Genomic DNA, 24036 nt, shown 5'->3' with positions numbered 1-24036 from the left:
ATGTATTAAAGAGTGAGCTTTAGAGGTGCTGATAGGGTTTTCTCTTTGGAGAGAGCCAGGCTAACTGTTTCCCCCTGTTTCCAGTCTTTGTGCTAAGCTAAGCTAACTGTCTCCCTGCTCCAGCTTCATACTTAAAGGACAGATAAGAGTGGTATCGATCTTCTCATCTAACTCTTAGCAAAAATTAATATTTCCCAAAATGTTGAGCAATTCCTTTAAGTTTACCTCAGTCACTGAATTTTCTCTGAAGTAAACGTTAAACTGCCAACTATCTATCCTGGCAACAATCTTCAGCGTGTTGTGTGATGCCGCACAATGTCTAATGCAATATTATATTTATTCATTGTCCCATTAATGCCACCGACTGTGACCAAATGGTGCACTGAGAATAATTTAAATACAAGATTTCAGTGCGTTTCAAAAGTACTGCCAGTACCTGATCACAGTTGCCTGCATTCGCCAACACTGTTTGAATCTACAAAGCCAAAATAACAATTCATGCAGAGGCAAACAGAACACATCAGATGGTGAGGCAAATGTGATTACAGGTAAATGTATAGCACACATAAGAGATTTATTTATTTATTTCCTTTTACTGCTTGGATCACCACAGTCACATGACCACCAGACATTTAAGTTCTATGGGGGACAGAGACTGGGAGCTGTGTGTGCTTGTGTATGTATGATATATAGATGAAGTGTAGGCCCTTTAGCAGACATGGTGCAAAAACACAGCACTAGAATATATAAATACAATATACAGTACAGGTCTGCATGCATGGGACACATTACTCATTCTTAAATGTACATCTTTGTGTGTATGACCGTAATACTCAAACAATCTAAGTTATATTTTAAATATGGGGGTTATTTTGTTCTGTTGATAGCTGTGTAGATGTACAATACCTTATGCACAACTGCATCTGAAACTATGTGCTGTTTCAGCTGTGCAGAGACAGTTTAAGAGCACACAACTACCGGTAGTTGTGTTTTCTTTTTTTCTTTTTGAACAAACGCTGGGATTTAAAAAGGGAAACCATCCAAAGTTCAATAGATCATTTACCACCTTGTCAAAATGTGTTGACACCACTTTGAAACATGTTGTCTTGTCTCCTCTATTACTCGCTGTATTTCTTCTTTGTATTCTTGTGCATATGTGTAATCACTCCTGTCTTTTTTGTTTTCGTGGGGTATACTTCTAATGTAGAATGTAGGACTGTATTTGAATCGATGCCAGGATCACATTTGCTTTTTTTGTGTCTTTGTCCTGTTTATGTGTAACCAGCTATGTACCATCAGTATCATTATGCTGAATAGGAAGCAGGCTCATTGATTTCTCCATTGAATCTGCTTTTGCTGAGCGAAAAGAATACCGGCCTTCATGTTTACAACATGGACATACTGTATACTGCCAAACATGCAGGACCGTACCAAACTCCCCTCTTGAGCGCTTAGTCCTCCACCTCTCATCCCTGATGCAACTGTATTCTCGAGACTTTTCTTCTTCTTTTTTCACCTCTTTCGCTTCTTCATCATCTTTTAAAGCGTCGGAGGACAGTCAGGTTGTGTCCTCTAGCTGTGTTTCTACGTGTCTAGTGTTGTGGTGCGCGTGTTCATGTCAGTACTTGTGCCTACTGTGGATCGCATGCTTTAGCCCTTGACTGGACACAAACGTTGCTCACAAACTCCTCTTGACCCTTGTGTGGACAAACGTTCGGGGATCCTTATAAAGTCATCAAGGGAACCAAATAACTTATTACAAATTTATCATATGTGTTACCAGTTCTGTAAAAAAACAAATAGGAAATAAAGGCCTTTTAATTACCATGATTTGTTTGTGTTTAATATGCATTGTGTTCAGCTCAGCAGGCTCCTAATACTCTCTCTGCCTCTGATGCATAATACATTATTGTTACGCAGAGAATCATTTTTGATTCCTTTACAGTTTATTAAGCAAAGTGAGTAAACCGATTTGTGTATATTAAGCTATCATCAACACATTTAAAAGTTTTCAATACAATATACTACATAGTTCAATATACCTACAGCACATGTAGAAATAGCTGACAAGTACTGTATCTTATTTGTAGTTTTGAGTAAAACACTTTACTGGATGTGACCAAAGACAACACTGCTGCCCTGGTTGGACTCCAAAACCATTACATTGTTAAAGGAATACATCAAACAACTTGGGAACTTTGGTCAACTCACCCACTAAGTGAAGGGAAGACAGATACCAAAATCATTCATGTCTCTGGTGCACCATTCATCACTTGTTGCAACTCTACAATTTTAATGCAAATGTGTAGCTGAGTCTGGCAGTTTCATACATTAAATATGATGAGATACATAAATAACACACTGTTTTGAACTAGGGATGACTTTTGATGACATATTGAATGTGATGGCACTCCATGAACTTCATGAAGGATCATTACAAAGCACAGCAGCCTTTCATGGTTTTATTTAAATTTCTCATGTTAAGTAGACTGTGTGGTTCAATACAATGCAACACAATGCAGTAGCACCAGTAAATATGGCCTCCAAAATTACCAGAACAAAAGCTGATGAGCTTCATAAAGTTAGTATTTGTTGCAGGGCTGTAGTATTGGATTGCATCAGATGTAGCTAGGTGTACCTAATAAAGTGGCAACTCAGTGTACTTAGGCACTAATTAATCTAACTTAATTTATTGTGACAGTATGCACAACACAGTTAAGCTAAAATATATGTAATCTACACCTTATATAATGAAAAGTGCTAGCAACAATTTATTCCTCAAAACTTTGGATTGTACTTGATATTTAAGATCACACAACATTGTGGAGGCTAAAATGTCAGCAGTGATTTATAGCACGTCTACCAGTGGATGATTTTGGCATTTGTGTTTTCCTCACCTAACAGAAAGAGGTCGACCAAAGGAATCGGTATATTCCCTTCAAAGAAAATAACAAAGTATAAAGATTAAAACTAAGAAATGCATAAATAAATAAATATATCTCAATTACAAAACATAGGACACTTTCTTTCACACACACTCAAGAGTGTCACCTCTGTGTAGCCATTCTGCTGTTTTGAAGCTTAGCCATTGGATAGAAAAATCCTCAGTGACGGACAGGCAAAACCAAAAATGAAGAATGGCTACTGTAACCACACAAAGAACTGATGAACAGAATCTGGCAAACACTAAATTACATTACGTGCTGCTAGTGATGCCCAAGTGATCAAAGATCAGCCACTCTGTACAAAGTGCATATACCCAGTACGCTGCCTTTCAGGGCTAGCATATGGTCCTCTTCAAATACCGACTACAGTGGGGGCATTATCATATGTTAGTTAAATAAAAATGGAATTTTCGAAATGATAGAGATTTGACTGAAATGTCACAAAAAAATTTATCTAACCAGTTAGAAATGGTTTGCAGGTTGGCTGTTGTAATGCAGGTTTTGGGTCAAGAGTTTACAAAACTTGGAGTTATAAAATTCAAATTTAAGAGGCACTGAGGGGGGTGACCAGGCACAGCTGAGTGACTAACCTGAGAAAGTTGTCAAGGCAAACACAACCCAAAACGTATGTCTTATTATTATTAACCCTAGGCCTTAATATCATTATCAGGGAGTAAAAATTTTCTAAATTATTTGGGAAATCAGCTGTTTCCTAACATCTTATGTTAAATGTATGAGAGAAGCTGGAGATTTTCTCCTTCATTTCAATACATACTTAGTCTGGAGCAAACATCTAGTTACCATTAGAAGAGCTGCTTCAATGATTGTTGCTACGTTTTGATGTCTTGGTGGATTCATATTAAAATCTAGTTTTTGCTTCTGGCACTGGAGCGCCTGTTTGTCCTCTTGGCTGGGCCTCATTTTACCTGTACAGTCATATATTCAGATTGAAAGGTTATTCAAACATTACACATGGTCCATATTTGGTGTGATGTGAAATCCAGGATATTACAAAATAATAATAACTAATCAAGTAGAAACAATTGTTGTAACTACATCATCACACACAGTGAAATTCGACTGAAATTTCTTAACACTTCTCTTTAGATCTTCACAAGTTCCAACAGGAATTTATTTCTGCAAAGCAGCCAAAACAGCCCATCACCATAACTCAGAGAGGAGTCACAACTTGGGACATCGTGGATAATTAATCTGCCATATCAGGGTTGGAGCATCCGCAGACACAGAACAGGAGCTTCAGACATCTTTTCATTTGGACAGTTTGCTGATGACTCGAATGAGAGCCCCATTCTCATCCTTTAGCCTCTGGTTGTCTGACTTGAGCTCTGTTAAGATCTGGGACAGCAGAATGCAAGAAATTATATTAGAAAATGATATTATTATCACACTTAAAATATATGTTAAATGGTTTGTGGATACTGTGAAGCTTCAGGTGGTACAATGACACAATTCACCAGGACCATCCACTGTAATGATGAATATCTTCGATCACCAGTAATAACAAGTGGACTAAAAGGTGTCTTCCAGTAAAGTTTGAGGTCAAACAATGAGGACATGCTTTACAGTATTTGATCATGCAAGTGTGGAGTGACTTTGACAATAAGTTCTGCATGTGAAAAGTGAAAGAGAATAAAGTCAAAGAGAGAGAAACTGAGAGAGGGTCAATTTCCCAAATCTAGGTCATGTCTCTCATGAGGAGCAATGACTAAAAATAACCACACTCTTTGCCAAAGTATTTCCCCTCAACTAGAGACAAACAATAACCCTCTGCTCTAGCTGTGACATACTGAAAACTGGTGAATAAGCAAAGGCACCTGGCACTAACATGTTCACAACCTGTGACAAATCATATGTTTGGAGACCCTTTTCTATTTTGTTTCTTTTCTCTTTAGTATACTGAATACTAATCCAAAATTCCAGTATATAAATCCCATGATCATGGTAATGCCCTGCTCTAAATGCAGTTAAAGAAATAGTTAAACATTTTGGGAAATACGCTTATTCGCTTTCTTGCCAAGAGTTAGATGAGAAAATTGATACCACTCCAATATTTATACCCTAAACATGAAGCTACAGCCAGCAACTGGTTAGCTTAGCTCAGCACAAAGACTGGAAACGGGGAAACAGCTAGCCGTTTCTCCCCCTTTTCCAGTTCCTTTATACTAATCTAAGCTAAGCACTTCCTGACTATAGCTTCAGTCATAGCAGAGTCTCATCTAACCCTCGGCAAAGAGGGAAATTATTTCCAAAAATGTCAAACTATACCTTAAAGTAACATGTTCACCTGTTTTTTTTTATCTCTGACTGGGTTCATGAACCAAAACCCACACAGAAGCATGTCAGAAGTATATCACGTATCTGTGCTTGTGTCTCACTTAGTGGCACTCGACTTCATTTTGAAGGCTAATGATATCACACCTTTCAATTCCTTTGAATTATTGACTAGAATGACAAACAACTTTGCAGTGATTACATAGCACATTACACAGGACCCACATTTATTTGACTTTTGCAAGATCAATATCCGCTATAAACGCATTTATACTTTATGGTGCAGACTGCTACTGTAGATTTTAGATGATAACCAAAGAAAAAAGACAACTCCTAATGCAGTGTTCATGTCATGTGAAGCTCATGCAACATGAATGTAGCTAAAAATACACTTCAAAGGAGGCTTATGAGAAATGTTTCGAGGGGGAGGGGTCAGCAGGGTTGCCCTCTGATGGCCATAAAGGAGATTAGGTTAAAAGAGTGCAGAAGAAGATGAATTGCAGTGTCGGGGGAGTGAGCAGCGGGAGGGTGCAGGACCTGCCTGAGAGGAACACAGCAGAGGACGAGGGGGCTGTAGAGGCACCAGAAGGAGAGAGGAGTGTAGAAGTTATGTGGCCGAGAAGGGGAGAGGAGGGGGAGAAAGGAGGACAGATGATGTCAGAGGATCAGAGGTCCTCTGTCTCCGGCATGGAGGCCGTTTCAGAGAGGCGGGCGAGGACACGCAGCATGGCTCTATTCTCAGCCAGGAGACACTCGTTCACCCTCCGCAAGCTCTGGACCTGAGCCAGAGCAGGGAAAGCCTGAACAGAGGAGGAGAGAGATACAGAGAGGGGTAGACAGAGAAAGCATGCAGGGAGGCAGGCCATGTGCAAAGAGAAAGACTCATACAGAGATTGTATACATATCCACTCATACAGTCATGCACCCACACACCTACACAGACAGGGAAAAAGAACAACAGATCTGAAAAACCTATATAAACAAAAAATTACACAACAGGGAGATTTTGAGAAGAAATAGCAAAAGCTGCAACAAGCAAAGGATATTATGAAGCCAGTTTTCCTTGGGTTTGTGCTCATCAAACCCTGGCTATATGTAGAGATTGGTGAGGTGCTGAAGTGTTAATATATGCATAGCTTTGCAAAGGAGAGGGAATTCAAATTCATAGAAATTCACATACCCTAAAACTCTACTATTTCACACAAGAGCCTAGTCAGTTATAAGTCAAAGGAAAAGAAATGATTCATTTCCCCCTCTTCTTGGCCTGACTTTTTGAGGTAAACCTCAATGTGGTTTGACAGAAACGTCTGTGGTTTGACGCGATTCCTGAGGGTAAACCACTGAACACACACACACACACACACACACACACACACACAAAGGGCACTTGTAATGTTTCAGGCTACCCAAACACATGTTTTTTGACGTGAATATGGCTAAGGATGAGGTTTAAAGAGGACATCCAGCTGCCTCTTACAACACCAAAACACATTTATTAAAGCAATTTGAAGCCAGCTTGTGTTTGGGACCTAACAGTTCATGCATATAATGTTCTCTTGGTATTAGAATAAAACAGTTCAGTTTCTGGAGAGGTGCCCTTGGCAAGTGGGAAGAGAAGGACAGAGTGAGACAAGAATGCATAATGACCAGTATCCTTTATTACACTCTCTTAATATTGAGCTCTTTGATATTTAATTAGATTCGACCACACTCTCAAGTCCTGCAGATAATTCTACACAGTTGCTATTATTTAAGTTTCAAAGGCTGTTGAAAATAATTCTGCATTTCTGTAAGAAATCTAAGACCCTGCAAAGTAATCTCACACTATCACACTGATACCATTTCAAAAAGGGAAAACAAGGACAGTGCTTTTGATGTGAAACACCTGAATCCAGGTTCAGTCAACTACAGAGCCACAGTGCCAGCAGGGTCAAACCTAAGGCGGTTGTCCCAGGCCTATCTGTGCCCCTTAACTGGAGATAAAACTGAGCTTATGTGTGCCATCTACAGGCAAGGAGTGTAATAGCTTTTGCAATTTTGACAACTGTGACAAGTGTCACAACTTTTTTTAATAGCTATACACACAAGACAGCAGCAGCAGCAGTTGTAACACTCACAGTGGTGTAAGTGTTAAATTTACAGCAGCTGTTATTTACTTGCCTGTAGAAGACAACACTGACATTTCTACATCTGGACATCTTAAGTGTTGCTGTTATCTTTCCTTTCCAATAGGTGGCACAGGTTAGCACCAATTTGACAATGACTGAACAGCTCCCTAGTAGAGGATCTGTAACTTGCTAAACGTGAACAAGTGACTTTGTGAGTGAGTGACAAGCCAGTTCTCTGGCGTGCTTTGCATCTATAGGAAATAAAAAGATTGTGCACCTGTGCCCCTGTAACATTTACAGTCTAAACTACTTAGAGCTTATCATGTGATGTACATGTGTGTCCACACGTGTAAACATGCCCCAGTCTCTGACAGAACAGAATCGTGTGAGGTGACAGGCAGGTGTCAATCACTCCTTTGCATCATAGCGACCACTCACCATCCCCCCTCACCCTGAGACAGCCTGCTCTCAGGGCTGGTACCCACAGCGGAACCGCAGTGGGGCATCCTGCTGAGGGAACCACGACAACACGGGGGTCAAACCGGCTGCTGGCATACCACACTGCTGTATGTGTGCTATTTATAATGTCCTTGTCACTGTCTGCATATTATATTTTCTCATACCAGAGTCATGATTTTATTTCTCTTGAGGAATATGACAATGTCCCTTTAATTTGCCATAACAATCAAATTATAATCTTACTGTGTAATTTGCGACTGCTTGAACAAACCAGATCACGTCTACTCAGGCCTGAAATCTCTCTGCTGCTCTGCCCTGTGTTTCTTTGTGAAGCAGAATACACACAGTGCAGTGCAGGAATGTCTCACAAAAGCAGGTCTTTTGCTCTTGGACGGGGTTTGGTATTCAGCTGGAACTAGGTCACAATGTTCACCCCAACAGTGGGATAAGTGGAGCAGGAGAGCAGCAGCACAGGCTCCTCCTTAGCCTGGCAGGAAGTGGCCCAGCAGAACACTGTGGGTAATGAGCCTGAAGCATTAACCTTCCCTCTCCTTGACTCCAAACCCACCTGGCTAACCACAACCCTGCAGTGTGCTATATGTGTGTGTTTTGCTCTGTAAAAACACTTTAGGCGTGCTTGATTTAGCATGGATGAGAGGGGCTTGGCTGGAGGTGTGTACCTTCAAGTACTGTTAGTGTTATTATAGTGCTGGGAATGAAACATCACTGAGATAAATAAAGCACAACTTTATCAGAGACAAAATATGACATTTAAACACAGGGTGAGTATGCACAATTTATTTTTTGCATGCACTAACCTTTAACTCATCCTCCATGTTAGACACTCTTTTCTCAAGAGCCTGTTTTTCCTGTAAAGAAAGAAGAAACATCTGAAATAAATATACTTCTATGGTCCCTTGGAAACCCAAAGAGTGCAAAAGACATTAGACTATAATTTTAAGTAGACAGGGAAATTAGAGGGAAAAAAACTAAGAAAAGATATGGACGTTCATCCATCTTGATAGTGCAGAAGAGCATGATCAAATAAAATACCAAAATGCCAAAAGGTTGCCAAGACACTTACCCTTTTCTCTGAATCAAGTACTGTAGATCTCTCTGACATTCTGTCGTGCCTCTAGAAGTTAGAATGGTGCTGTTATTGTGAAGTATTGAAGACGACTGAAATGACAGTTTTCATCTTTGAGTTTTCTGTACCTGATTGACTTTCTCCAGCTGGGAACGTATCTTAACCAGTTCTTGTTTGCTGTCCTGCAACCTGGACTTGAGCCTCTCATTCTCATGCAAAGCTTCTGTATACATCTGAAAATGAACAACATGAACATTAAGGAATAGCTTTATTCCAGAGATTCTGATCTTTTAATGCATCAAATCCTTTTTATTGATTTTTTAAGGTGAAAAAAATTAAATAACACATTAGCCAATTTAACAAGGAAATAAAAACGTTAGCAAGTAAACATGTGGATCAACAAAGTGTTCAGTAAATAAACAAAAAGGCCAATAGGTAATAAATAGTAAGAACTCGACATCTTCTCTCTCCCGTAGTTTTGTGCTTTCTTGTCTCTCTCCTCTCTCCTTCTGTCGCTTTTAGCAGGTATTTCTGCCTCCGGAGCTGCAGAGTCTGGATCGGTGATTGTGGGCCACCTGCTGCCCCCGTGTTCCTGCTCGACAACTGCTACTACAATTGTTAGTCTTATCATTATTATTCCTATCACTACCATTCCCATCATTATTACTTTATTAATACTTTATTAATATTACCACTACCATTACATTATTATTATTTTAAAATTCTAGGGGGAATTTACATTGTGCTTCCCTCCCTTTTCCATAATAACAGAGTTTTGTTAGAAATCATTTTTATTTCATTATAGAATTTTATTTTAAAATGCGCTTTTCCATAAGTGTGTTTTTATTTAATATAATGATATTTTTCCCAATGACACTTTTTAAATGCCCGTTACCTCTCTTAAGCAAGCAAGCTCAACAGCTGCTGCTAGCTTAGAGCAGTAACGCTAGCTAAACAAGTTTTGGGTTTTTTTTCCCAAGTCACTCCTAACCCGGGGAACTGACATTTGAAAAACACTGTGAGAATGGTTTTGATTTCTACTGTACCAAGGCCAACCCCCGAGATTTATACTTGGTTATATTATACAGCCAGCTAACTTGCTAGGCTGGGTTACGAGTACTTACAGTACTTGGATGACTCAGCATCAAAACGAAGACCCAGTGTTAGCAGTTAACACTATCTCACCAAGCTCACAACTCGGCTAGTTAGCCAGCTAGGTAGCATATGCAGCCTTGTAAAGCTAAATTGGATATTGGTTAATTTATATATTTTACACAATTGGTTTGTGATTTTACAATTATTTAGCTATTTAATAATAAATACAATAATGAAGAAATCTATGCAATATCAAAATCTAGAGCATTATCTGAAACCTGCTGATATTCTCCCTTTCTAGTTATTTTTTATAACCATCCATTTATATAAACAAAATGTCTAGTCAAAATGTCTACAATAACTTAATATGACTAATCAACATTGATATGACTTGACATATTAAAATGTACTGTCAACAAAATGAATTTATAATGTTAAGACACTTCATCATTTTCATATGTTACCATACAGTATATACATGGCTATGTGACATAGTGTTTCTCTATATCAGATTAGTTTTAAAAAAGAACTATTCTATAATGTCAACATTTAAAAACATACTGTACTAGTATAATGGTCTATCACATTGTATAGTGGCCCAGCAGCCTCATATAACCTCATATTACATATTGGTTAGATACTTTCTTAGTCAAAAGTAGATGTTATATGTGTGAATACTTGTTATAAAAATAGATAAATCTGCATGGTGATCCGACAGTCAGGACCTCAGCTTTCTGCACCACATGAATCATTCAAGAGTGAATGTGCTTATTTACACTGAGTTACTACCTTCTTATAGTCTTTGGTAGTGGAGTCTTCCTCCTGTCTATTCAGAGCGGCCAGCCTCGTCTCCCTCCGTGTGTAAGAGCTGGTGCGGCCCAATGGCTTGTCAGTTGCACTCTCCCCACTGGAGTCATATCTAAAAGTAACACATTCAGTACACAGTGCTACTTTATTTAGGGGGTTTATTTTTGATTATTTTCCAGGAAATACAGTTCTATATTACAGGAGATTAAAAAACAATGCAAAATCCTTACCTTGCCAATCTGTCATGCTGAAAAACAAAGAATAGACCATGTTAGTTTGATCACTCAGCACCAAAGCATGGGAACAACACAGCGTAAAAAATGTTCTGTCGTGGTTAGATCCAGATTTATTTGTTTGATAAGACCAAACAGAGGCTTGGCAGTGGAATATTTTCCATTTTGAGACAACAGAGAACAAAAACAAAACTTCCAAGTGAATTATCACAGCGTGTTCAGAGGCCTGTAGTCCCAGAGGGAAGAAATGCATGCAGAAATTAGATATAATTCACCCCAACACTGCACTGACAGGGTTTGCACAGGTCAAACCTCCCCGGTGAGCTTGGTTAATCTTTTAGAACAGGCAGCTGCCACGCAAATGCCTGCAGTGTAAAGATGACATCATGACATCAGAAGCTAAGTATCTTCTGTGTGACGGGTTGACGTCTGACCTCAGACAACAGACTGATAGCAGACTGTCCTGGCAGGTTTTTGCTATGTCCAGTGTACATGGCTGCCAAGTTGCCTGTTGTGAACACATACTGAGTTTGTTTTCCATTTCACCAAGGAGCCTGGGTATTGTGATACATTCGTTGTTGTACATTGTATATGTATTTTTTCTCTGGCTGGATTTCACTCAGGTCTGTGTTTTCAGAAATCACGTGCCTATAATTATATTACAATAAGCACAGAACTGGTAGGTGTGGTTTATGTGTCTACTGCCTCCCTGTGCTAATGTACATGTACACTGTATATGCTGTGTTTACAGGTATCCAATATCAAAATTTGTTTCTAGCCAGACCTGTTTCTGCACCGAACAAAACTGAACAAATAGATAACTCACTGCCATCAGCTGATAAACATGCCACATGAGAGGATGATAACTGGAAGTGTTTACTATCAGTCAGAGACTGGAAAAGAGAGACAGAGAAGGAGAGAGAGAGGATGCAGTAATATGAGGCAGTCTTGTAAACTTTACTCCTAAATTCAAAGATTTGGAGTTACACTCTTACCAGGGAAAGAGGGCTTTAAACACGTCTGTTTAGAAACGCTTTGCACTAAACGTCTTGTGTGGTGTCCCAAGCTGTTTGAGACAAGAAGCAGATGTAAGACTGCATTAAAAGCATACGCTTTATAGGAGGACATTTTATGTCAAAAGGAACACAGCACAAAGTTATTCCTGCGCTCACATTTGGGGAGTTGGGGGATATTTCATGCAGCGTCAAAGGAGCTATTCCTCAGCATGTGTTTACATAACTGAGCCAGCGCTGCCTGTCCTTATGTGGTCATGTGCTTAAGCAGAGCCATCCAGGAAAAAACAGACCTCCATGACCTCAGATGAAAAAGGGCCAAGGATGGAGCCAAGAAGAGCTCTCACTCACTCAGATCTCTTCATGCAGTGCTGAGGAGATTCCTTGATCATTAATCAACCAGGATGATTGGCCCCCCTGGTTTTCTGAATAAATTATCATTAAGTCTGCTTTTGGGGATATGAATTGTTACACAGCCCTTCACCAAACTCTTTCAAGATTATAAATTCCTGTACTGAAACCTATTTCACACTAAAGGATTAGCAAATTGGTGAAATGAGTTTTTTAAAAACTTAATTCCAGTGAAATCTTGGGTGAGCCCGGTGGGGTTTGAATCTTAGTAAAAGATGGAATACTTACAGTAATGCATGCTCTTACATGTATGTCTGCATCAAGAAACATTTTGTCCAAATCAAGCCAAAGCCAGAAACTAAATCATGTAGTTGAAATTCTACTTCTGATAGCAGCTGCAGCATTGTGATTCCCTTGTTAGGAAAAACAGAGGGAGTCAGAAGTGGCACATGTAGCTCAGCAAACTATGTGAGGCAGAGCAGATGCAGGAGGAGGCAATCAACTGGGGGGAGAAAAACAACAGGGTGTCAGACTGCTGGAAACAGCCTCCAAACGGGTGCATGCTTGAACCACGGGCTCTCTGTAAACACAACTGCCTTCAGTGTTATGGTTTGCCAGGACCAGCAAGAGGGAGGTGTATACAGTGTATAAATGATAATGTTAACAGCAGTTTCCAAGAGTCAATGAAATCATCATCATCATCACCCTCGCGCTCACCACTTTCACTTCTTCCCCTCGTTCTGTCACAGCATCACTCCTTCAGAGCTGACCGGATTTTGCAGTAGGAAAATCTGAGCTACACACACACACGCACTCTCTTCAACCGCTCTACTAGAACTGACACGGCACACACAACCATAAAAGACGTTTCTTCCACATTCACTCACCTTTTCTCACTTCAGCCACTCTACTATTAACTCTTTAGAGTACATCTGAGCCTGTCTGGACACCAAGAGCATCTTCTTCTTTTCTTTTTCAAGTGCACTGACTCAAAATGCCTCACATCCAGTGGTGAAGTACACAGATCCTTTACTTAAGTAAAAGAACTAATACCACAATGTAAAAAATAATCCATTACAAGTAAAAGTCTTGTACAGTGTTTAAATCCTACTTAAGGAAAAGTACATATTATCATCAAAATGTACTTAAAATGTCAAAATAAACTGCTCCTGTTATTGATTTAGATTGTACATTATTAAATTGTTAATTGTAGTATTTTACACTCTTAGCTAGTTGAGGTCATTTTTTACTACTCTATATACCGTTAGTTTAGTCCAGTGGTTCCCAACCCAGGGGTCAAGTCCCACCAAAGGGTCACAAGATAAATCTGGGTGGTCGTGAGATAATTAATGGGGTACAAGAAGAAGAAAAACCTGAATTCAGGCACACAAATTTATATTCATTTTTTGGACTATTCTCTTATCATTGCTTTTTATGAAATGTTGGATAATTTTACCTCTTTGGGCCTCTAACTGTTTAAATTAAACCATGTGAGACGTTTAGAGGGGAACTATTTCTTTGGTGGACTGTTTTTTTGTAAAAGGTCTCAAGCCAAAAAGGTTGGGAACCGCTAATGTAATCTTTAATAATGTGTTATATTTTATAAGCTTTTATAATCAAATTTTTCTTTAATGTAAAATGTTAATGTGAAAAGTAATTAGTTACTATAGCTGTCAAATAAATGTAGTGGAGTAAAAGGTACGATATTTCCCTCTGAAATGTAGTAGTATAGGATGGAAATACTCAATACCTCAAATTTACAGTACTTAAGTAAATGTACTTAGTTACTTTCCACCACTGTAAACATCTGCGAAATGATGAGTGTCATCCAATAATGAAAATGTGTTCCTGTTTATACTTCTTCCTGTTGCTCACAGCTGTAACACACATTGTATTTTACCAAAGAGGACCAGGTTCTCATCAAAACATTGTGGCAAGTGCTAAAAATACTGCATCAACCTGATTCCACCCCCCCCCCTCTGCATTGCATTTTCTCTCCTATGAAAACTCAACCCAATTCAGTTTAGGCTGACATCATGGAAAATGAATGCCTGAGTTTCACCATAGATACAGCACAGAGAGACTGACACGACAGAAAAATCACAGCATCCACTGCTAGCATTCACTGCTAGCAACTGTGCTTTAATGAGAGCGTCTGCAGTGTTGCATGAGCAAATGTGTGCATCTCTAAATAGACAGAATCACTTGGCTCCATATTTCTACATTTCTTTCTGTCCCTTTAAATGTGGCTGTCACACAGAGTACAGCTCAGTCTGGTGCACTGACATAAACACAACAGTCAAACAACGCCCATGAGAATAAGCCACTTAGAAAAAAAACAAAACAGGAAATTACAGAGGGAATGTTTCAATCCAAAAGTCTTTTCCAGAAAGTGCGGTCAGACTCTCAGTGCTTCAGAGCAAATACTCGCCTCTCTTTCACAGTTCATCAAATAAGCTGAGATGATGAATGGTTCACAAGTTATTTGATCATTTTAATAAACTAATTTAATGAATTACGAGTGACTGATTATTCATGTAAATGCACAAAATCATGTAGAAATTAGGAAATAACGCTTATCCTGTTAATGAAATTATGAAATATTTGCTTGTTTAACTTAACATGCTCACAACAGCTCATGCAAACACATAAATACTTTACAAGGGCTGCAACTAACATTTATTTCCATTATCAAATTTCTAGATTCACTGTTTTGTCTATAAAGTGTCACAAAGATGTGAGAAATACCCAGTATAGTTTCCAAGTTTAATCTGAGAGAACTGTCAAAAATCTGAAGATATTTAGTTTACCATCCTATGTGACAAAGAAAAGTAGCCATTCCTCACATTTTAGATGCTGAAATCACTGAATATTTGGTATTTTTGCTTGAAAAATTACTAAAACGATTAAGAAATTATTGAAATAGCTGCCAATTCATTTTCTGTCGATTGACTAACTGATTAATTGTTTCAGCTCTACTTTAGGCAGAGCTTGTGCTGTCATGTTTTAGACATCTAATCTGGTTAATCTGGTTTATGGATCGATGACTAACACCTACAGGAAATAAGGTGCTTTCTTTAAGTTTCTCAAAGGTTGGGTTAATATACTACAGACACTTGATAGAGAGTAAATGAGAATTCAAATATCAGTAATTGAACAGCTTCATGAAAATGAATTATGCATACAGAGATATGAAATTAGACACATCTATCCTGCTAAATTGGTGAAATCATAAAGTTTAAAATCAAAAAGGTGTATTTTTTCAAAAGAAAAGCTTTTGGTCTTACTCTGTAGTTTTTGTCTGTAGGGGACGGAGAGGACGGTGGTGAATCTGTCAGTGACTTCCTGGTGCGAGTCAGGTCCTTGGTGCGTGGGTAGTAGGATGACATCTCCCTCCTCTACCCTGGACTTGTCAGTTCAACTTCTACTGTAACATTCACCGAGGCCACCACCAAATAACAGCTGCACAGACGCACAGATTCCCTCAAACAACAGTGACGCAGATGCCCATGACTGCGCTCTCAGGGAATCCTCAGCAACAACAGGTGTGTGTATATATATGTGTGTGTGTGTGTGTCTCAGTCCAGCTTTACACTCCCATGAGCTGGAGAGAGCTGCAGCTTAGTTTGGAAGGATTTCAGATGTGTGGTCACGCCTTCTTCAAAGCTCAGACGTGAAGCAATAATCAGACAAAAATGCAAAGAACAACAAAACTAAATAATCTGTTGATCACAAAACAGAACTTCTTTCACTAGTAAAGCAAACAAATTATCATCCCTCGTTTCTGCTCTGTTAACTTTGAGGTCTTTGATGAAATGTGAAAAAGTCCAAAAGAGGCAGCCAAAAGAGAAAAGTTTGTTCCCAATGCTGCCTCTGCCTATGTTTCCCAAAGTTATACACACACTCTCTCTCTCCATCTCCCTCCCTCCCTTACTTTCTCTCTCTCTCCTTCTCCTTTCACTGCTTGGTTGCCCTCCCAGTCCCTCCATCCCTCCTACCCCCACCCCCCCTGCTTCTCCCTGCTGTCTTCAGCTTTGGCAGCCTGCCAGAGGAACTGCTGTGGCAGGACTCGGCACTGAGGGCTAAAATTGTCCACTGATGTGGACCGGGATAAGGGGAGGTGGAGCACAAAGTCTGAGGGGTGGGGGGTGGGGGGTTGGGGCTGCAGCAGTTTGTGTCCCGGAAGGTCAACACCAAGTATTACCTGAGGAGCCATCAAAAACCGTGAGGTGTCAAGTAACTCCCTACACCCTATAGTGTGATGGAGAGGACATATTGTTAGTATGAGTTACACACTCAGTGTTAACACTAAGCACTTGTGCCACGTTTCCTCTTACTAAAATATGTTCAGTCTATTTCACATTTTAGCCCTGCAATATTAACAAAGCATTAGTGATTTTGTCCTATAGCTCTGATGATTTTTTATGGCTCATCCCTGTGGCCTTCTGAGGTTTGTACAAATATCAAATTTTTGTTCCATCTTTCTTCAAAGTTACCATTTTACTAAAGGAGTAGTTTTGGGGAATGCACTTATTCGCTTTCTTGCTGAATTTGGTGAGGAGTTCAAAACCATTCTCATGTCTGTACAATAAATACTGTATGAAGCTACAGCCAGTTGCTGGTTAAAACTGGAAACAGGGGGAAACAGCTAGTCAGGTGCAAAGGTAACAATATCCGCCTACCAGTACCTCTAAAGCTCATTAGTTAGCATACTATACAGTATTCTGCCTGTTTAATTTGTACAAAAAGTGTGAAAACAACAAGTTGTGGTTTTACTGGGGGATGTCACTGTACCCGGTCAAGAAATAGCATGTCACATAATATTAAAAATAATACACTTGTTGTTTACGCTTCTATTTTTGTACAAATTAAACAAGATACAATGTGTTTTGTTACCTTTGGACAGAGGCAGGCTAGCTGTTTCCCCCTATTTCCAGTCTTTGTGCTAAGCTAACCGGCTGCTTGGTGTAAGTTCATATTTACCGTACAGACATGTAAGAGTGGTACCAATCTTCTCTTCTAGCTCTCGGCAAGAAAGCGAATAAGAGTATTTCCCAAAATGTCGAACTGTTCCTTTAAACACCCCCCCCCCAGAGTCTGCACAAGCCGGCTCATGCTATCTTCCTTTTATAGTGAGGTTCGCAGCACCTCGCTGTTCCTAAACTCCCTCAGCCTTGCTCAGGGCAAATAGATAGAAGGAAAAACGCAGAAGGAGAACAAATAGAAAGATGTAGCGAATATGAAAGAGAAAGAAAAAGAAAGCGAAAAAGACTTGATTATTTAACAAAAACACTGTGATGACGTGATGTGACTTTCAGTTTAGTGCTAGTGAACAACCATCCACACACATAATATTAACATAGAGGTGCTGACTTAAGTATCCTTAAATTGCCTCTTAAGCTCGTCTTAAAAGGTTGGTGTTCATAGCTTTGTTTCCTGAACTATTCTGTATGTATCAATGATACAATGTGTGGGCTTTTGTTATAGATGTAAGTTCCAAATACTGACATCGGCAACAGTAACCATCTTGTATATACAGTATATTTAATACATGTTCTTCTTCAGAGAACATCCGTAGAGACCATGCCTCGGTGGCAGTGAACTACACTGGCACTGTTGTTGGAGAGTTTTATTAAGAGTCTATCCCAGCTGGAGATCCCCCCAGTCTGATCCTCACTTTCGTTTCAGGAGTTTCCATATGGGATATTTTTCTCATGCATTTCATGAATACAGAAAATGAACCAAAGTTTACTTGATTTTTAGAGTAAATGTTGAAGAGCGGGATGCCGTACCAGCAGGATCTAATTAACAGTATAAAGTGGTACTGTTGCTGTCTGCAAAGGTAGTCTTGTTTACTCTGTCTCTGTTTATTCCATCTCTCATAATTGCCACCATCACCGACAACCTGAAAAGTAGCAGAATCTCTTAGCTGACTTGCTCTACACCTGTCTTTCTCTCTGTTGCTGAAAATCAATGTGGAAAATCTGCTCAGATCATCATGGAGTCATACAGAGGTCGGCTCTGGTGATGGGCTGCCTGTCATGCTTCTGATGAAACCTCGCTGCTCGGTATGATTATCACAGACAGATATAGTCCTCTCAGTAATGCTGAGAGACTCTCATGTTACCAACAGCTCTCTGTTTCAGATTTCACCATGACAGCTGAACTGCTGACCTGGAGTCAGCTCACAGCAAAAAACACTTTCCATTCATACTGTATAATCTTGTAAAAGTCACCCTTCACTGCCTTATCATCTCTGTGTCACCTCTCCTTCCACTGTGGTATCTATTTGTATCTTCTTTTTAGAAACACAAAGAATATCCTCACTGAAACTCAAGTGAATTGCCAGGTTGCTCCCAGTAGGAGGAATTAGTTAGGAGGTTCACGTTCAGGTTTTTTTCACATGCAGCACGCAGGTGGAGGGAGCACAGTAACAGTTTGGAGGGTGAAAGAGAAAGGAAAGTCAATCCCTCTGAATCCAAGGCTAAGACTAAGCAGAGAGCGTCTCAGTTTTGCCCAATATGGTATGGAATGCTGAGACACCTCAGCCATGAGATGTGATGAAGCAAAGCGACTTAGAGGGAGGGTGGAGGGTGGGGGGTGGGGTTGGTCCACCTGGACTGTCTTTCTATGAGACATTAACCAGCACTTCTAGTTAAAAGAATCTCTGAACAAATGCTTCACGTCTACGATTGCGGTAAATTTCAAAATATTGCATCAGAGATCAGAGCTTAGCTGCCTTTGAAGCATACTTAGCATTCAGATGAGTGAGAAACAGAATGTGAATATGAAACAATGACAATAATGAATATTGAACAATAATATTATTGAGGCATAAGATTCTCAGCTGTGAAGTTTTTAATATTTAGATGCCTTTTTCATAAATAAGACGTCATTTTTACTTTGTGATAAGTATGTCATGAACGCACTTAAACTTAGGAACATATCCTCAAGGGATCTCAATGTAATAGAATGCAGTTTGTATCAAGTGAACTGTAAATACTTGGAAAAAACTAGGCATGAAAAAAATAATGTATGAAAATATTTTGGCTCCATCTAGTGGTACTAAGGGAAAATAACAGGAAAAATATATTTTTTCTGTGGTTAAATAGTTTTCCACATACCTCCGCAAAGTTGTAGTCTGAACCTTCGACATCACAGCAGTGTCGTCTCTGTTGCTGCTTTGTAGCAAAGACCAGCTGTGCTGCATCTTCAACAGGGTTCTGATTTTCATCTCTCCACCATCTCTCACCAACTGCACATATAAAGTAAGTATTTAGTACTTATCTATTAATCACTGCTGAAAATGAACAATGACACAACACTAATGTTCTGTTTGGGTCCTGGGCTCTCTTCCTAAGCTCACAAACATACTTATATACATTACTTATAAACCTAATGAACTGATGACATGATTCAGAAGGCCACTACCGAAAATAAGGCATTATTTCTGTTTTGGCATCTCAAAAGCTGGAAAACATGGTCAAAAATAGGATTTTTATCTGTGATTGGTGTTGATTGGTGTTTTTACGCAGCACTACTCCTACCATATTCTAAACAAGCCTATTGGGATTTCTGTCATTGAACAGTTTGCTCATAAGAGGTCTAACAGGGAGTTGGACCTATCAGGTATCTAATTGACCCCAAATATGAATAGCTATGTAGGATAACATATTGTACATTTCTTTGTCTGTGAATGATTTTTTTGGCAAACGCAAGGAATACGTTCTGTACATGCATAGCTCATTTAACATATAAAACATGAAATATTTACTTATTTGGTATAATAATAATTCTTTATTGTCATTTCTATATTTTGTCACTTTCATCAAATGCACAGGGTTACCACTTCAATACTTCTCTACATATTGGGTTTAAATTAGGTCAGATTAAAAGAAAAAAATCTGAAAATATTTGCAAATATTATGATCCTCAACAGTGTTAGTGGGACCCCAAATAATGAGGAAGTAAAGCCAATGTCAATAACACACACACACACACACACACACACACACACAAACTCTTAATGCTTTTCTGACCTCTGAAGGAGTTGTTGCAGTAAGACAGGCCACAGGATCCAGCAATAGACGAATATGAAAGGTTTGGTATCGGAGACTCAGCGAGGGTTTCTAACCTGTGTTCAATGTTCCCCTGCTGTACATGCATAAGAGAAAAATTCAGAACTTACAGATAAATCACAAACATCCTCCAAAGTTACACACCAACCACTTCAACAGCAGAAAGCAGATTTCGGCTTTAAATTTCTCTTTCTAACCTCGTCCATTTTGCTCCATTTTGGACTGATCTCCATTGTTTCCGTGGACTCTGTCCGCCCGATTTTGACTCTCCTGTCATCTGTCAAGCCTTTCCTCAGACAGGACCTTTCATCCAGAGTGCCTCCTTCCTCCGTCTGCCTGTCTTGAGGAGACAGGCTGTTGGTCTTCTGAGCCTCTTTCAGGTCTGTCAGAGTCACACCCTGCAGGACATTCATACAGCTTCATATCTGTCAACAGTCAAACACAATCCAATAAAACCTAAACTTCTGTAAGCCCTTTGTTCTTTACCTGTGTTGACCTACGGGTCTGCCTGGCATGACGAGACCTTGCTTTCCTCTGAGACTCTGCTTCTTCATCCCTGACCGGGGTCAGATATAACCTGGGTCAGTGAAAAAAAACCCAGTGATTTGAAGTAATAAGACTACAACAGGGCATCGTCACAGAAATGCACACAGAGGGCCATGCAAACCATTCAAGGACAGAAGATAGTATACAATTTCTGACCAGGGCAAATACAGCAGACAGAAACATATGTAGTATAATAGTAATATCAATCTTTATTTATGGAGCACTTTTAAAACCCCAGGTTTATTAAAATAAACGATTATGAAATCAAATATTAAATCAAATGAAATTGGTGAAATTATAGGCAACAAAATATATTCATTGGAACCAAATAATATAGGTTAACATTGCATACTGTATATTGTGTATATTATTACTTAATGCTGCAAAAAGTTGTAAAGCAGCATAGATTTGTGTTTGTGTTAAACACTTTCTAACAGCCAGACTCACTTTAAAAACTTTTTTTTAAATCAAAACTGCTGTCATTGTAATTTCAGGTGGGAGTGGTATAAATTCAGAGGCTATATTTGAACTTCAATCATTTTAAAATAGCACAACAACGTTTGGTCGCATGATGCATATTTGCATGAAACTGTTTTGAGTCCTGTTTTTAGGTGTGGACAGCAAGGCTGGATCAACTTGTTAAGCCTCCCGGCAAAAATTTGTTGTCAGGCCCCTGTCGACCCCCCACCCCTCCACCCCTATCTCCAAACCCTATTTTCCCAGATACCCAGAGACCAACCACTACTCCTGTCCTGCAATAACACCACCTGGCCATAGGTTTTATATGTGTCAATTAGTTTGTGGGAATTTGATTACACAAAACTTTATTTAGGAGTATGCATCAATGAAAGCACAATATAAACTAAAATAATAACGGTCTTAAACCTAAATTTTGACATAGAGCCCCTCCACAAGACAAGGCCACAAAATTAAGTAATAATGCAGGACCTGTTTTAATTGAAATTGTAATTATTATATGTTTGGTAATCCAGTCTTGGTGGACAATAGCAAATTGATGAAATTAAATTATTTAATGAAATCAAAAATACTTTTATTGTGTTTGCTAATTATATAAAATATAAAAGGTACATGTTTCTAATAATAAATGCAAAAAATGTCCAAAAGTCACACCCCCCACCTTCCTGCTATGTATTTTTAATTGCGACCTGATGTAATATCCCACCGATTTACACTTCACTTACACTTACTTCACACTTCAATCATGTCTCTCATTTCTGCATTATGCACCACCCCATCATCTCATTTTAACAGGAAATATATCAAATTAAGGAAGCAAGATGCACTGAAAATACATTTTCATTTCGACTTCGAGACCTGAGCACGATTTCCACCAGTTGTTTAACAGACACACAGAAAGAGCTGAGCAAGCATCAGTGGAGAGGCTCATGTTTTTACCCAGAGAGCTGCCCGCCCTTCCTCTGCTACGCTTTTACTGGTATTGATCTCTCAGTTGTGAAGTCACCCTGAATCCTGACAGAAAGTCAACGGGCTGGTCAGCAGCACACTCTACTGTATAATGTACAAAGCATATTTGTCTGTGCACAGTTCTATAGGCTGATACCAGACATGATAGTAAAATAATCACCCACAAAACAAGTTAGGCTATCCCAGCTGCTGATGCTTGCAAACAGATTCATAAACTGTAACAATTACAGTCATGAGTTAAGTTTAGATTTTATCCACATACACTGAAATGAAAACAAAATCTGCAACCCATATACAGCAAAATGCTCCTCCTAAGCCACATAATAAACAAAATGTTAATAATAAATCAGCTAAAATAGTTGCTAAGAATAATATCCCTGAGCCAATAATTACTAATGTACATACAAAAGCTAACCATCCTAGATCAAAGAGAGGAACTCATTTTCAGTCCCCAAAGCAACAAACTACAAGCTCACATTACATCAGTTCAAAGAGGCCTACAGCACCTCCACAGAGCATAGTTGCTCTACATTAAGATGACAAACATGAAGGCTAGGAGCTTTGCCAAAACAGTGGCTTGTCTGACTGAAAATAAAATTGGTGAAATAAGAATCCAGGAATAGAACAGCATGACTCAGTCTCTCTTAAACTTACCTGGGAACAAATGCTTGCATGGTCCCTGTGGAAGGTCAGAGACTGAGGCACTGAGACACTGCAGCAGTGATGAGTGGGAGAGGCTGGACAAAATGACTCTGTAGCAGGCTAGAGAGAGGGAAGGAGGAGGGAGAGAGAGAGAGAGAGAGAGAGAGAGAGAGAGAGAGAGAGAGAGAGAGAGAGAGAGAGAGACTTCCTGCCTATCTGGATGATGCACACACAATCAATTTAGACTTTCTGTCTACCAAGGCCTGATGCAAGCAAGCCTATACACATTTCATTTCAGCTGTGTGCAGCAAACACATTTCTGGATTCTGGTAATAGCAACCAAGATTTTATTTGACCAAGTAATAAATTGTATGAATGTATCCCATGTGAGTGTGTCGCAGTTTATTCAAATGCCCCAAAAAAAATCTTCAAAAAACTAGTTAGTTCATCTTTCAGTACATTGCGATTTCCCCAGACTGTCTGTGGCTCTCAGCCCCAAGCCCATTGGTTCCTACTGAAGATGTTATTTTTTAAAAACAGGTCACAAAATATATATTTTCATTTTTAAGAAAGAGTGAATCATTTCTTAAAACACCGGGATACTGTAATTTTTAGCAAACAGGAGTAAATAGTGCATTTGTTGGGGACTATTTTCATCTGTGGGTTTGGTGCTCTTGAGTATTTACAGCAGCAGGACATGGATCGACTCAAAATAAACTAGTGCCCATGTTCATCATAATCAAAGAACATGTCAGCCAGTGCAGCCATGTGGCTCGTTGATGCGTTGTTAATAATGAAGTTCTATGGCACAGAGGATTAAGATAAATCAGGCTTTGACAAAGACAATACTTGTTAGTAAGATTAATTCTGTTTGGTTGTGATCTTTTCATGGGAATAGCTGATAATAAGAACAATATAGAATATCATCAGACTT

At 39.2% G+C, this 24036-nt stretch overlaps 1 protein-coding gene across 7 annotated transcripts; it reads right to left on the bottom strand.

The window, feature by feature from the left end:
* Positions 1 to 987: 987 nt before the first annotated feature.
* On the bottom strand, positions 988 to 23198 carry LOC122883108 (protein phosphatase 1 regulatory subunit 12B). Of its 7 annotated transcripts, none has more exons than XM_044211313.1 (12): positions 23115 to 23198; positions 20955 to 21045; positions 20666 to 20866; positions 20430 to 20544; positions 19515 to 19645; positions 11024 to 11040; positions 10776 to 10905; positions 9020 to 9124; positions 8889 to 8939; positions 8623 to 8673; positions 7784 to 7855; positions 4223 to 4301 (listed from the first exon to the last, which is right to left on the bottom strand). In XM_044211313.1, the coding sequence occupies exons 1-11, from the start codon at positions 23132 to 23134 to the stop codon at positions 7814 to 7816; spliced, it is 954 nt and encodes a 317-aa protein (XP_044067248.1). In that variant the 5' UTR covers positions 23135 to 23198; the 3' UTR covers positions 4223 to 4301; positions 7784 to 7813. The 7 variants fall into 7 exon arrangements, with proteins under 7 accessions (XP_044067247.1, XP_044067248.1, XP_044067250.1 ...); XM_044211315.1 differs by having other exon boundaries at positions 7784 to 7852; XM_044211314.1 differs by lacking the exon at positions 4223 to 4301 and adding an exon at positions 5900 to 6037.
* Between the last annotated feature and the right edge of the window lie 838 nt (positions 23199 to 24036).

Source organism: Siniperca chuatsi, linkage group LG10, assembly GCF_020085105.1.
Source record: "Siniperca chuatsi isolate FFG_IHB_CAS linkage group LG10, ASM2008510v1, whole genome shotgun sequence".
Classification (NCBI taxonomy): Eukaryota; Metazoa; Chordata; class Actinopteri; order Centrarchiformes; family Sinipercidae; genus Siniperca; species Siniperca chuatsi.
Note: the sequence above shows the minus strand (reverse complement) of the source record. Positions and strands in the feature narration are given on the sequence as shown.

Bases quoted from the DNA above. Each gene is read 5' to 3' on its own strand.
- LOC122883108 (XM_044211311.1), bottom strand. From the start codon at position 23,134: ATGCAAGCATTTGTTCCCAG. The intron at 20,545-20,665 runs GTTAGAAAGAGA...ATGCATGTACAG, and splicing joins AATGGAGCAAAATGGACGAG to CAGGGGAACATTGAACACAG. The intron at 6,038-8,622 runs GTTAGTGCATGC...TCCTCTGTTCAG, and splicing joins ACATGGAGGATGAGTTAAAG to GCTTTCCCTGCTCTGGCTCA.